The 15693-nt window shown below is 41.5% G+C and overlaps 1 protein-coding gene across 1 annotated transcript in view; it reads right to left on the bottom strand.

Moving 5' to 3' along the window:
- The window catches only part of ARHGAP19 (Rho GTPase activating protein 19), a gene marked incomplete in the record, with an annotated part of 961985 nt that overhangs the window by 851512 nt on the left and 94780 nt on the right, over positions 1-15693 (bottom strand). Inside the window, 1 exon segment of the mRNA XM_044056243.1 lies at positions 10497-10759. Within this exon segment, the coding sequence (XP_043912178.1) occupies positions 10497-10759 (263 nt within the window).

Below are 15693 nucleotides of genomic sequence, written 5' to 3'. Positions count from 1 at the left end.
GGAGGGGGAGAGCATAACGAAAAAGGGAGAAGTAAGCTTTCCGGAGAGCAAGCACCGGCCCTTGCACTCCCGTCCGGATCAACGCCGCATCATCGTAGCAGATCAGCATCCGAAAGAATATGGGTAGATCACCTCGGCGAGGCTACGAGGTAGGGGCTCCTCAGGACCCTCCCCGCAGCAGACAGGTGACCGACGAGAAGGAGGAGACCGCCCCGACCAGGACCGGTGAAGGCACGCAGCCGCCAGGCGCGAAGGAGAACGCTCTCCACAGGCGGCTGAGGGTTTGTGGCGCCACGAGGGCGAAAGCCACTCTTGAGCCGCCCGCTTGTGGTACTTTCTTTAGGGGTCTCTTGAGAAACAGCCCTCTCCCTGTCTGAGAGCGGGAGTTTGGCTGAGCGGAGCAGGAGGGTGAGTGAGGGGTCAGCCAGCACTTAAGACCCCCTTGGGAGGAGGCGGGGGGTGAGCGAAGGAGCGGTAAAGACCAACAAGCCAGCTTGGACCTCACCTAACTCCAAGACCCTGGCCACACTTAGGTGGGAGTAATGCCACACTAAATGGAGGGATTTGCAAATTTCGAGCCAAGAACCACACAAAACTTATCAGCGTACAAATTAAGGGACACATACAACAAAAAGAATGACTAGCTGTGAAAAAAGCACACACAAACACACACAGCTCTTACAGAAAGCAGTACTCAAAATTAAGAAAAAAGCACAATTATGGGTAACACAAAGCTGAACTTACAAAAGGTAATTGCATGAGACAACCACTTGGAAGTAATCTTTTTGATAGTTTGTCCTTTTGTTCTTACCTTCACGATATCAGAGCTCCTGAAATATTTCATTCTGTAAAAGACTTGTCTGAGGACATCCAATAACAAGGAGTATCCTTCCACCTTCATTTTTAAGTTCTAGAAAGAAAAAACTGAGAGATGAACAGAATGTCTCAAAGTAAACTTGGATACCACTTTAGACATGAAAGAAAGATTAGTCCTTAAGAAAGTACTATTTTTGTGGAAACGAGATATGTCTGACCCACTACAAGTGCTTACAACTTGGATGCTCTTCTTGCAGAGGCCAGACACATTAGCAACACTGCATTCCTCATCGATTCAGGGCCCCAGGAAGCCTTTTTACGCCTAGCCTAGCCTTGCTTCCAAATGTAACAAGTTTTTATACACTAGGGTTATTTTACGGGGTATACGTAGGATTGGGCATGGATGGTCAAGCATTTGCAGGCTGCCTCTATAAAACAGAGACATAGCTGCCAGATCAGAAGTAAATTTCCAATTTCCATCCACTGGTCCAACTTGCACTTGAACTGAGTTAGGGAAGAACTCTGAGTCACATGGATGGCAAGCCTGCTCCAGAGAAGAGGTAGTCTCCAAGATGCATACTGGTCTTTCTAAACACATCCTATTTATGTTGCAGACTAGGTTTGAGTCCCTAGATTGATGATTCTGATGTTACATGTTTTGCAGACATGCAAAAGGTCCATCTGAACAGGAACAGAGGATGATTTGTGGGTCAGGCATAGATCACCTCTCAGATGTCTATAGGATACATAGTACAGAGATGGAGTTGAGGCAGTCTGCGTAGGATATATTGCTTATGCTCTGGATTCTTCTTGTGAGCAACACCTCTGGACGCTCCAGTTGTATGCCTCATCAGGTACATACAGAAGGGGGCACTGTACTTAAGTGTTCTGATGAGAGCTAAGCACATCTAAAACAATGACATCCTTCTCCTAGATGGCATACCCTTCCTTACAAGTTGCAGAACATAGAATGGATTTCATAACTACAGTAGACACATGATGGTCAAAGGTCAGGTTACTGTCTACATGTGTTCCCAAATCCATGACCACTGGATCTACTCCTTGGGGTGTATTATCAATAGGATAGTTACCAGAGGTAGTAGTCTTCCCAAAAGATGCTCTCATGCATTTCTTGGCATTGAGATTTAGGCCAAGGCTCTGGCACTAGTTATTGGTTGGTGCAAGGCCTTCTTGGAGGAAGTGTGTGTCACTGGGAGATTCTATAACTGCATATAGTTTGCAGTCGTTTGCAAACTTTTGTCAGTCAGACATCCTTGATGATGGGCTCAATTTCAAAGAAGTAGATGCTAAAAAGGAGCAGCTCCAGCACAGAGCATTGAGAGACTCCACTAGTGACCAGCCTTTTTGTGGAAGGAGACTTCCCTGGTTCTACTTTCTTGGGACCTATCTTTGAGCAAGCTGGCTATCCAGCAGGTGATATAGGGGTTTATACCCAATTTTGTTAGTTTGTCTACAAATTTGTTCAAATGCTTTGGCCACGTCAAGGTAAGCAACATGCACCATACTGCCCTCATCCATGCTTTAGTGACCTTCTCAAAGAAATCCACCAGGTTAAGTAGGCATGACCTGCCCTTGACAAAACCAAACAAAGATGCATCCAGTGTCTGAAGGTTTCCCATGTCGTTAATTATCATTTCCATGGCTTTATATGAGACTTGACTAGTCAAACTTACGAGTCTGTGGTTACCCAGGTGTGAAGATGTCCTGCCCTCGTACAGAGGGATGACAGCTGCAGTCCTCTATTCACTTGGCATGAAGCCTGTCTGTAGGCTGCAGTTAAATAGTGCTTCTAGTGGTTCAGACAGTATATATTTCATGCTATTAAGGAGGCATTCAGGGATATTACTGGGGCCTAGTGATGCAGCACTCCTAGAGGAGTTATGGTTGAGGGCATTTCCAGATGGTTGTCTTGGTTGTTTTTTTTTTTTTAGTTTGTTCTGCATATATTCTAGGTAGGTACAGCTGTCTGTATGCAGCCATTAACATGATTATACAGGATTTTCATAAACATTTCCACATAGGCAGTTGTGTTCTCAGGGTCTGGGAAGCTTGAGAGTTTGCTAGGGTGTCACTTAATAGTAGGAAGTTTGCCTTAGAATAATTCCTAAAATTTCCAGGGTTAGATGGGGTCCTGGATATTATTTTTAATTTTAAAGGAGACAGCTTTATGGCCTAACCTGACCAATGAGGACATTACACCACAGGAGTGCAATGTCTGCCCATGTCTGTGTGGTTAGATCAGGGATGTTAGCACCTTTAGTGGGTGTACAGGCTACCTGCAAAGTCCAGGAATCTCAGGGCCTACATATGTTTGGAGTCCTGCATGATTTCCAGCTTATACTGGGGTAATTAAAGTCACCCATGAATATGGTGTTGTGTAGAATGTGTTATGGGTTTTCAGATCATACTGGAGGACCAACAGCATGCAAGGATGACCAGCCTTGAGATGGTTGTTTTTGATGTTAAATCGAGGTATCTCCATCTTTTGTCTATTCCTGTGCAGTAGCTGATCTGCATGTGTGGAAAGACCCTGTAGCCCTGCACTGCTGGGGTGTACTCAGCAGCTTTAAACCAGGTCAACTACAAAGACATTTACATTCTTCATGGTGAGGAATGCTTTCAGGGAATGGAGTTCTTATTTAGACACCTGAATTTTCTTAGAGGGCACAGGTGCAGACTATCCCTGCTAAAGCTGCATAGTCTAGCAAGCATATCCTACCAGGTTGATAAAAATTGTTCCCACCTTTGAATGACAAACTAAGCCAATCATGAAAGTCAATTATCTTCTGTTTATACTGTGGCATCATCCTTGCAGAAGGTAGAATGCTGCTTAGTGCTAGGCTCATCATCGACCTGGGGCACCTATTCCAAGATCTCAAAAATGATTGACTTCAACAATTGACTTTGTTTCTGGTGTCTTTCCAAGGAAATCCAGTATCGGTCAGCCTGGATGACATGGTTGACAGGCCTCGTGGCTCTGCCAGAGATGGCCTCCACCTGTCACCCCTGGGGTTCTGGACCTTGGCCAAGGCTTTTGCCTCCCCCATTGTGCCTTTTTTAGGCTATGTCCCAAAGACGAGTCTTCCAACATGAAAGATCTGTCAAAAAGCAAATTGAAGGTCATGCTGCTCAATGCTGGGAGCCTTAATCTGAAAATGCACTCACTGGAGGCTCTCCTCACACTGAAAGATGCCAATGTCTGTGCAGTCACAGAAACTTGGTTCAGGGCTGTGGAGAGCACCCCTGCCTTACCGGACTATACCTCATTCCACACTTTTCAACCCTAAACTGAGGTTGGAAAGACTAAAGGTGGTGGAGTCTCTATCTTCATTAAAGCCAGGCACACCTCCAGACTGGTTTACCATCATGATGTACTGGAATTACTCCAGGTGCAACTGACAGCTGGCAAGACACCCATTCAAGATATAGCCAGCTATACACCCCCTCCATGTCTCAGCACATCCACTCCTGCTACCTGGACTTACTTGACTCCATCAAGGTACCCCCTAACATCCTGATACTTGGTGACTTCAACTACCCCACCATAGACTGGGCGAACTATTCCTACACTAATGCACTCACCAAACGATTCCTTGACTTCATCAGCTCTAATGCACTAGACCAGCTGGTCTCACCCCCCACAAGGGGAGATAAAATACTGGACGTGGTTCTCTCAAACATGGGTGACCACTGCACCACTTCCATAGTATGTACTTCCCTGATGAGATCAGATCATCACTATGTCTCATTCCAAGTTTCGATCCCACCCAAACCCTCCCCAGCTGTAACCAGGCTAAAAAAACTTCTCAAATGCTGACTACACCCTCCTAAGGGAGGGTATCTGCAGCTTCACCCCAATGCCCCCCCTCAGAGGATGCAGACAGCTTTGCTGAACAGTACACCAGTGCAGTATACAAGCACCTGTAACAACTGCATGGACTCGGCTATACCAAAGAGAACTAAAACCTGCTCCTCAAGGAAGTTTAAACCTGTCTGGTGGGCATTTTCTATCAACAGGCTTTACAACAAAAGGAAGAAACTGTTGTCCAAGGGTAAAAAGGAACAAATTCCAAATCAGAAAAACTCCCTCCTCTGCCTCACAAGCAAATTAGATCACTAGTGAAAAACTCCCAAGCCAATTATGAGTTGAAACTAGCCTCCAAAACAAAGGGAAATCACAAGTCCTCTTCAGTTGCGTTAGGAACCTCCATGGCAAAGCCAAAGTTTGTTTTGAATTAGCACTTAATGGTATCACTTACGCTGATCCTGCCGACTTAGTCAACCTACTAGCTCATAGGTTTAAAGCAAACTTCACCCCCTTATCGCCCTTTCAAAGGCCCAGTCGACATCACAGATACTTGTCCCACACATCACATCTCCGTAGATCAAGTTTTAAAGGCCCTATCCAAGGCAAACAACATAGCTTTCATGGGACCTGATAATATCCCAGGCTGTATTCTGCACCATCTCCAGCAAAAACTAGCTTAGTCACCGACCACCCTATTCCAACTACAGCCCAATTACAGGCTTCTTTCCAGCAGAGAAGAGAACCGCCATAGTCATCCCCTTGCACAAAGGTGGTGCTACTATTGACCCAGGAAACTATCACCCCATTAGCATGACACGTCTGATCTGTAAAGCCATGGAGCGAATTATTATGGATCTCATAAACAAGGACATAGGCAATCTCCAAACACTTGACCTCACCCAATTTGGATTAGTTAGGGGCAGATCTTGCCTAGTGAACCTAGTTGACTTCTTTGAGACGGTCACCAAAGCCCCAGATGAAAGTCAGTACATACAGCTTACCATGACCTGGCCAAGGCCTTTGACAATTCCCCACTCGGGCATAATTGAAAAGCTAACACAATTTGGTGTTAACCCCTATCTCATCAGATGGGTGGCCAACTGGCTCACAGAAAGGACCCACAAGGTCAAAACAGGTGCCACCACCTCCAACAGCACACCTGTCAGTAGTGCTGTTCCCCAGGGATATGTCCTGGGACACCTACTGTTTGGCATCTACTTCTCAGAGGTCCAGGCAAAGACCAAAGGCCTGTGGCTGACAATGTTTGCAGATGACTAAGTTGGATGCAGTCATTGACTCCCCAAATGACATTAACATAGTGCAAGAGGGTCTCACAGCTACAAATAACTGGTGCCAAAGTCATGGCCTTAAGTTAAACGCAAATAATGTATCATCATACCATTTGGCAAAAACACAGCCCCTACTGGTTATCACATCAATGGCAACCCCCTAAGCACACAACCCATGGTGAGAGACCTGGGTACTCAGGTTGACTACAACCTCACATTCAACCATCATGTGACGGCAGTGGTCAGAAAAGCCTTTTACTTGGTTCATCTCACAAGTAAAGGGATTGCATCCAGAAAAAAAGGTCATTACCTCTCTGTTCTCCTCTCTCATTAGAATTATAATTGAGTATAATGCCCCGTTTGGTATGTACCTCTCCAAACACCTGCACCAACTGGAAAGACCACAGAAATACCTCACAAAAAAGTCCATGGCTTCGAAAACCTGTCTTATGCGGACAGGCTCAAATCACTATCACTTTACTCAGTATCATACAGATTGCTCAAAGGTGATCTGTGTCTTGCCTACAAGGCAATATCAGACCCTGCCCTACTAGAGATGCTCCAGATCCGCAAGTCTAACCTCTCATGCATTACTCACTTGATAGGCCTAAATCTAATATGCGACATCAACAAAGCCTCCTGGAGAGACAGGTTTGTCTCCCAGAAACTGCCCAGTCTCTGGAATAGACTTCCCATACATGTCAAACATAGTACCTCACTGACCCCCTTCAAGCGCAATGTTGATGAGTGGATGGGAAATCACAAATTTGTCCAAGGGGTTCCAACTTTGTCCCTCATTGACAGGGCCGACAAGTGCTGACTGAGGTTTCTTTTTTAGGGATAAACTCTTGGCCAGGCTTGTAAGGGCCCCAGGGCCATTAGCCTAGCAACCTCCTATGATCAATGATGTCTCTTCATATAGCCCAGGGAGGTGCATCTCAGGTCATTTACAACCATATGGGCTATGACCTAGTCATGTTGATATCTGTGGTTCAATGACCAGAGTGCTCGCATAATCTGGCAAACTCACCGTGACACTCTCTTTACTCCACCTGATGAGTGGGACATCTGTCCCTTTCACAATGGAGTCCCCTATGATGAAAATATTGGGCTATGTGGGTGGCTTGCCTTATAGGCTTAAAAGTTGAGATGCCGTGAGATGTGGCTTTATGTGTTGGGGGTGGGTGTTGTTCTGGTAGTGGGCATTTGAGGTTGCTGAGAATACTTGTTGATACTTATTGTAAGTACATCATCTGGGAAGCCTTTGAGGATTAGGAAGATTACATTTAAGAGCCCCAATATATGTGGGTCTGTGTGTCTCGTCTATACGGTCCACGGTGGGTGCAGAACGTGTCTGTTTCTGATAACCTGTTTGGTATAAGCGAGTGAATATGACAGCCTTGCTTCCAGTGACATTGTGTAGCTATATTTTCTCACATACTATATCAATTTAAGTGGTTGTCAGTAAACATGAGACAATTGCTTCAGGATGCCCATATCCACCAAACTGGCTGCAAAGATAGAAGTGCATATCCATGGTTAAAGATCCTCGTTTCCATTGTAAGAACCTCAAGTTAGCCGATTAACTCTTGATCCATTTGAACCAGACTGTCTGTTTTACAACAAAATTAAAGGAAAACTCCACCTTCTCATATAGTTTAACAACTATTAGGTTGTTTTCTCTCTACAATATGATTCCAGTACTGTATAGGTACCTGAAACCCACTTGCACTTTATAAAACTTTCCATTTCCCACTTTGGTATCAAAGGAAGAGAGAGAGACCAGCCACTTTTTTCTTCTCACAAAAGTGGCAGAGGAATTTGTCTACAACTCCATGACATACCACAGACAAACTGAAATTTATAGTCAGGAGCTCAGGTTGCTGTAAACAAGACAAGAGAGGTGTGAAACTATTTTCCATTCTCTTTATTGCAGATTAACAGAACTTGCACCATTCACGGCTGCTTTCAATGTAGCCATGCCTTTCACAGCAAAACACAGCAATTAAATCAGTCAATGGTTCAAACACAGCTGTCAGCTCTTTTGACAGATTTACATAAACAGCATCACAGTATTGACATGCCAAGCCTTAAACTTTAAATGTTTGCTTATACTACTTTACATTTTAAGATGACTTAAAATGTAGCATCAAAAAGGTCTGGGACATTGAGAAAAGTTAGAAAATATTTCTTCTTGTAACGCTTGTAAAGTACAAGCACTTTTACCAAAGTGTAGGGGGAGAGGTTGTCAATTCATCCTGGACTACAAAAAGATACTTTGAACAAAGGCCTGCAATTTAGCAACTGTTTTGGCTGCAGCTGTACAATTCCTTAGTATACTATAAAACAAACCCTAAAACACACACAAATAAGGATCATTCAAGAAATAAAATAAGCAGTCCTGTTACAGACAGTATATAAGATGACAGTGACTGATATTAATCCCATTACATGCAAATGGGATGGGAGTACACCATTACTTCCTTATGTGTAGCATGACTCGTATAAAGCAGACGTGAAATGAATTATGAGAAAGAGAAAGACTTGAAGAAAAATAAGACCATGTTGAGAAGTCAAGCCACATTGACGGACATTTTGCAGAAAACATTAAAATTCTGTAAGAAGCGGTAAGAGTGATTTTGAGATGTTAAAATAATTCAGAAAACAGATAAAGGAAAACCCTGCCTTATAACTAAAAAAAAAAATCTATTTTTTTTTTACTCTAGGATCCCAAGGAGGGGATACCGGTTTTCTTTGAGGCTTAGTATGCAACAGCCTCATCAAAAACGTTTTCACATTAGATTGCACTGAAAGAGGAGATCCATGGACAGGTAAGCAAAAATGCCTGACAGATCTACCTTGACAGAATAGTAAGGACAAACTCAACAAAATTTAGAACCATAGAAACAGTAGCCATAAAAGGGTCCGGTCCAGATTCTTGTCTTAACATCAACTAGAATTTTTTTCCCCCATTCACTAATGTAGAATTTTCTAGTAGGAGGTTTTCTTGCTTCCTTTCATACTTGCTGCGCATCCTTAGAAAACTGTTGCCGAAATGGTATTAAGGGTATCATCCAAGGCAGTTAGTTGTAGTTGGAGGCAGGCTGTATCAATCACCCTTGTGCGAGTAGGTTCAGTCCGAGAAGAAGACTGTGGTCCATAACCTGACCATTTCCAGTAGAAGAATCACTGCTTCCTGGGCCAGGAGACAGACACCATTAGTAGGGGAAAGGGTAAAAGGCATACAAGAACATAGTGGTTCAAGGAAAAGCTAATGCATCCATTTTTCTAGGCCTTCTTGCAGGAGTCCTGAAGCAGAATTTTGCCAACTGATTGTTGTAACTGGAGGCAAAAGACCTAAGGTGTTACCCATAAGTGGATCAATTTCTGGAAAACACACTGATTTAGTTTCCATTTAAGAGTCTGTCCTGCTTGGCTGGTTTACCACAAAATTTTGTTCTGCCTCAATGAAAGGTACATATAAAGTATCCTATATCCTACGCTACCATGACTAGTCTGGACAAAAGGCAAGATTTGGTCCCCCTTGCCTACTACTTCAGTGTGGTGCTGTCTGTAATTACCTGTACTGGTCCAGGGGTCCATAGCGGATTGTGAATATTGAGAGCATTTATGACTGCCAACATGTCTTTTACTTTTGTGTTTTGGTCCGTGTCTTCTGTTTCAAGGACCCAGCACTAGGTGGTAGTCTAGTGACTGCAGTGGTGTCACTGCCTGCACTCCCTCATTCAGCAAAGGTATCGGTGGCAATAAGTATAGTCAACTGTGCAAGGGAATTCTTTTTCCTGTGGAGGGTTTTTCAGGTTCACCAGGAGAAACTCTCTGAAACAAAACATGCCTGACAAAACTCATGAAAAACTTGCACTGGTGAATAGGATTTTTTAAACTCTTATGTAGATGCCTCTTTTTTTAAACTTGTCAGTTCTCTACATACGTCCTGTTTGGGATCTTCTGAAGGTCTACTGAAGATCTTCTACCATTAGTGGTGAAAAGTGAAGAGCTGGTTCCCCTTAAAGTCTCAACTTTTCTGTCCAAGTCAGACATAGGGTTATTTTCCTTTAAATTTTTAACTTTTTTCTCTCTCAAGCTTTACCTCCATAGTCTTATAAAATCTTACAGTGTCACTACATTGTCACAAATACTGTGCAGTCACATGTCAAAAAATGCATTACTTTGGAACAATTTGTTTTCAGGCTTGTTTGTAGACTTCAGTATTCAACAATGAAATGCTCATGTGAATAAGACGGTTTCTGACAAATGAGTAAGAAGCTAATCTTTTAATATAGTTATCAACAGAAAAATATGTCCAAAATGACCACAAACTACATGTGATCATAGTGCAGTGGAGCCTCACTGAGATAAGAGGCATATGCAAGGATATACTCAACAACTAAAGACATCTACAGCAAACAGCCAATCTACATTCTAAACTCAAGATTAAATCTACCTACACATTCTAATGCAAAGCCCAAATAGACCAGCACAAAAACCCATCATAGCCCTAAGATAGGATTTACACAGACAAGTAATTCTCCCTCACTTACCTTTACGTTTTAAAAAGCTAAAGGTGCGAAAAAACGCAGTTGAATAAGAAGAAACAGGCAATTTTGGGTCCGCTTCGCCTATCAGCTCTGCAAACTCAGTCCCAGGCAGATCAATTAACCGTGTAATGTTGCTGACAACCAATTCCATAAATACATCAGGCTTTTCGTGTTTCAGCTTTTCCACAAAGAAATCTGGATTGAAAATAACTGGCTGGCTCCGAAGAGAGGATTCATTGCTAATGACAATGTTACAGATGGTGTCCCTGATATAAAAAAGAAAAACAAAAGCTAAATATATTTTGACTTTTAACCTTAGATGACATGATAATTCAAAATTTCTCAGTGATCTGAAGTATGAAGCAAAGTATCAAAATAAAATTATTAGTCCAAATTTTTCCAGTTGTACAACAGTAAACATTTTTTTATCAAATCATACAACTTATACAGCAGTATACCCTTTCTCAGTCAACATTCAATATGAATGTATGCATTGCAGTTTTAGCTAGGCAAATTTAATTAAAAATGACGAGTGCAGATTTACTGTACATTCTAAACAAACCAATTTAACAAAGAGAAGAGCATAAAAAATGCTAAACATAAGCACAAAAAATACTGAAAAGCAAAATGCATGTAATGTCAGTTCAAGATAAAACAAACTCACCTTTGGTGGAATTGCAGAGGACAGTGTGGTGATACAATGTTAAAGATCTGGAGATGGGGCCTTGAGCACTCAGCATTATGAGTAACGGGGATGGCCTAAGGCAGGATGACAGAGCTTTAGGTGTCAGGCTGACGAAGCCTTAATAGTCTTAGAGGTGATGAAGATCATACTCTCAATGCTAGATTAGTGGTTCTCAAATAAGGTGGTGTCAGAAGATTAGAGAAAAATGCACAGCAGTGGTCTCAATCTCAAATGGCTCTAGTGTTGGATAACAACTTTACTAAGCCAAGGGCAAAAAAAAAAAAAAAAAAAAAAGCCTTCAGGGAGGGGAATCCCAGAAAAAGTCACACACTCAAAGTGGGTACCTCATACGCCTGCACATGTCATTTACCACATCATTCAAACCTGATATATAGAGATGCGCGAATCACTTTATATATGAAATATCTACTCAGTACAAGAACTCTGCTGAGTAGACGCAGTCATACTGCTACTTCCTGTAGAACAAAACAAACCAATAGTAAGAGCAGTCACATTCTATTGCTTTTGCTATTGGTTTGTTTTATGCTCCAAGAAGTCTCTGCTTCTTATTTATTGGCTCCCAAGTCACGCCAATGAGACAGAAGCTGCTATAGGCATTTAGCAATGTGATTTGTATCAGAGTATGACAGGATTATTTTTTTTTAAACAAAAGCAGGCTGGATTTTGGAAAAGCTCTATGGGCTGGACTAAAAGTAACAACAGGTCACAAATAGCCCATGAGCCAGAACTTTGATACCTATAATCTACGGTACTTAAGAAATGATACACCAAATTATACTGGTTCTGTGGCATACAGGAATAAATCCTAAATGTGTCAAGTTTGACCAGGGTAGAAGGAAGTGGCACAATCCAGCTCAGTAGCCCTTGCTGAACTGCTCAAACAACATTTGGCCACAGGACCATGTATTGTGGGGTTGACATTTCAAGCCAGTGATGATAGCCCCCATAGGAATGTGTGTGGAAGCACACACGTGCCAGGGGGAGGGCACAGAACCTCTCTACAGTGATAGGGGTTCCCTCCACATCCAGCAGGGATTGGGAATAAAAGACCTAACCACAAAGCCCTTAATGGCTACAGAGGAAGACAGAGGATGGTCAGCAGACAACAGGGAAGAAATAAGATAAAACTATTAAGTGAAACATGGAAGGAGGTAGGGAGATAAAAAAAAAAATCAATTTAAGCAGAAAAATGGCAAGGCAAGTGTCCAAAAATAAAGACAGACTATTCAGTTAAGAAGGGTGATGAAACATTTTTGTAGCTTGTGTGTGGGGGGGGGGGGGTCGAAAGAAAAGGACTGTGGGGAAAAAAGGATGGTCATTGACTACTTCTGTTCAGTAAGAAGCAAAAGAAAGAAAAATAATTTATCAAATCTAACAGAGTGACAAGGATGATGCGACAGATCATAATTTTAAAGAAGTAGACTTTTAGAGCAAAAAAGAAAGTAAAACATAGGTGCAGAAGGAAATAAGATCTACTGAGATTCACCTTAAAATTCTCAGAACTGGTAGGAAAATTGTTGCTGTAACATCAACAACCAGGCGAGAGAACGGAAGTGAGCAAAGCTCCTAACAGATAAACACGGAAAACAGAAGATTATATGAATTAATAAGAGAAGGCCATGACACACAAAAATGCAGGCATAGTGGTCTGACCACTGTCATCTACATAGTTGTTCACATTAAAACCTATACACTACTGGACATAATTTCTTTATAACTGACATTACAGATGGACTGGAAGTTTGCCTTTTTAGTTGAAGGCATCATGTAAGCAAGCAGATGGAGAAATCTCATTTGGCAAAACTCAAAAAAATTGTCTAAAATTCAATACATATTAATACTTTTACACAGCAAATCCCCAAATAATTAATATATATATATATATATGTGGGTGGGGGGGTACAAGCAACAACATACAGAGGAGATAGTGAACTTCGCTATAAAAAGTAACAGATGCTCTAAAGTTAAGCAAGGAGTGTGAGAGCAGGGCGGGCAGAATACTGGGATCTATAAGGAGAGATCCCAGGCAGGACGCTGATTATTATTCCGCTAAAGAGAGTCAGCTGATTTAGTGTACTGTATCCATTTGTGACGACCTTAACTTTCTACAGGCATGGATCAGAGTGAGGCGCTTCAGGAGAAGGCAACAGAATACAGTCTTCAAATATGACTAACAGCATACCTGGTACAGCATTAAAGAAAGATGGCAAAGGAGGGCAGTGAAGTACTTCAGTAGTATCACTACACATTTTAATAAATACATCACAAACAGATTAGAATAAGATACAACACTGATGGCTCAGGGGAGACAGGACACACCATTTCAGAGAATGAACAGATGAGGATTGAAGTGGTCTGAGTGAAGAGGCAGTCCAGTCAAAACAGGTGCAGAATGAGGTAAGATAAAGCTATTTAGTCAGTCAAGCAATTTATCTAACAGGTAGGGTAACTGTCACTAAAAGAAGCCAACTGGCTATTTGCCAGCAGAACCTAAGTTTCTACCAGAGGTCCTATTTAAATTGTCAGATTGGAGGTGCAGAGAACAAAATTGTCTAATCCTGGGATATTTCTAAAGAAGAGTGGAGTGGGATGGGGAACAATGCCAACAACTGGGTCCAGCTCCAGCACGCTAGTTACTGTGGACTTATCCAAGCTTAACCCTAAAAATACTGAAACTGACATTTGGAAGACTGGTGTAAGGTACTTGATGAAGTTGTGGCAAGAAAGCATTTCTGAAAACTTGAAATCAGCACTGGTTACCTGTGAAGAAAAGTAGGCAAAGTTGACGTTGATCATAAAGGAGTGCTCAGCTAAAAACTTTGGCATGTGTGTGAAGAAAATGTAATACCCCAAGAGAGAGACTCCTGAGCAGAGTTGAAAACCCAGATGGACAAAAAAAATATTCAACCTTATTGCTAGAAATTAGACTAGAAAACTTAAGAAACTTGACATCAAATAGTATAAACTTTAAAAGCAACCAGGATTCCAGCAATTTCCTTCAATATCCGTTTATATGCTGTCCAGTTATGTACTGTGTGGTTAGTCAAGAAAAACAAGTAAAATCAATCTCTACTGTTGCTGACCACAAAACAAAAATACAATTAGATAAGCTGCAAGTTCAGTAATTACAAACACATCAGTGAAAGTTTCAAAATAACTGGCCTTACACCATGTCAAAACTCTAGCAAAAGGATACTTACAGTAACGCAGCAAGCTTTTTCAGAGTCATTGTGCCCTCCTCACTCCAAACGACAGACTTTCAAGCCGCACTCTCCTCGCAAACACAAGAGTGAACTTGAAGCCGTGCTGAGCAGCTCTGGCAAATACCAGTCATACTAGACAATACAATGGTGTTTTGTTCATGATGCAAAGGAACTTAGCAATTATCACAGCAGTGGAAACAGTAGCATATACAATATCAAGGACTTCAAGATTTGTGAAGAAAAATAAAGTTTTTTTTTTTTATTTCAGAATGTCTTCATACCAAAAGTTTGCATCATTTCTACCCACCAAAATAAAAGCTAAGTTAATAAAAGTAAGACTATAATTGGACCAGTCTAGGTTAACAGCAAAGCACTAGATAATAAACAACAAATTACTGGCACTTGCATTTCTTCATGGTCGAATCACTGCATAGCAGTGTTCACAAACAGGGCTACATAAGGATTTTAACAAGCAGCTTTATAAAGTTACTCTAGCTAGTCAGCAACGTGTGTGTGTGTGTGTGTGTGTATATATATATATATATGTATATATATATATATGTATATGTATATGTATATGTATATATATATATGTATATGTATATGTATATGTATATATATATATATATATATATATATATATATATATAGTAGAAACCACCAAGCCCCAAAAATATGTAGAATCCACAAAAGCAACGAACCGTGGTAGTAGGCGTGTGAAGGACAAATACGTATTCCAAGTCAACCAAGTATAAAATACCTATAAAGTCCTGTAAAACCACTTCCGTATTACAGAGGCTACAAGCTCATTACCAACCACCTTGTCGCCAAATATTGTAGATGGTAGCTGCAATAATCGTATCAGACCAACCTCCGTGTATCGTGTGCTCAAGCTATAACCCACTGTTGTACCATAAAAAATTGTCAAACTGCTTCCTTATACAAATCCAAAATGAGAAGAAAACGAAAACCATTCGGTTCAAAATCCTTTAATCGTAAGCGCTTTCACGGCTGTAAGAAGCCGCTTCATCAGACAAACAACAATGCTCTGTGAGAGCGCCAATTTTAAAAAGATTCAAAACAAAAAACAGTTCCTACCAATTTCCGGGTGTGCTGCGCGAAGGCGCTTAAAGTGACAGTGCAGTGAATATGTGAAATCAAACAATTCCTTATAACATTATTAAAGAATCAACTATATATACAAATAACACTTGAATTAAAAACTTAATGAAAAAACAATATGTAAAAACTGGAGGTATCATAATGTCTGCCAGACATACCTGCAACACCG

This window comes from Protopterus annectens, chromosome 14.part0 (assembly GCF_019279795.1).
Source record: "Protopterus annectens isolate FY-2018-M chromosome 14.part0, PAN1.0, whole genome shotgun sequence".
In the NCBI taxonomy this organism is placed as follows: Eukaryota; Metazoa; Chordata; order Ceratodontiformes; family Protopteridae; genus Protopterus; species Protopterus annectens.
This window is presented reverse-complemented; position numbering and strand designations above follow the sequence as displayed.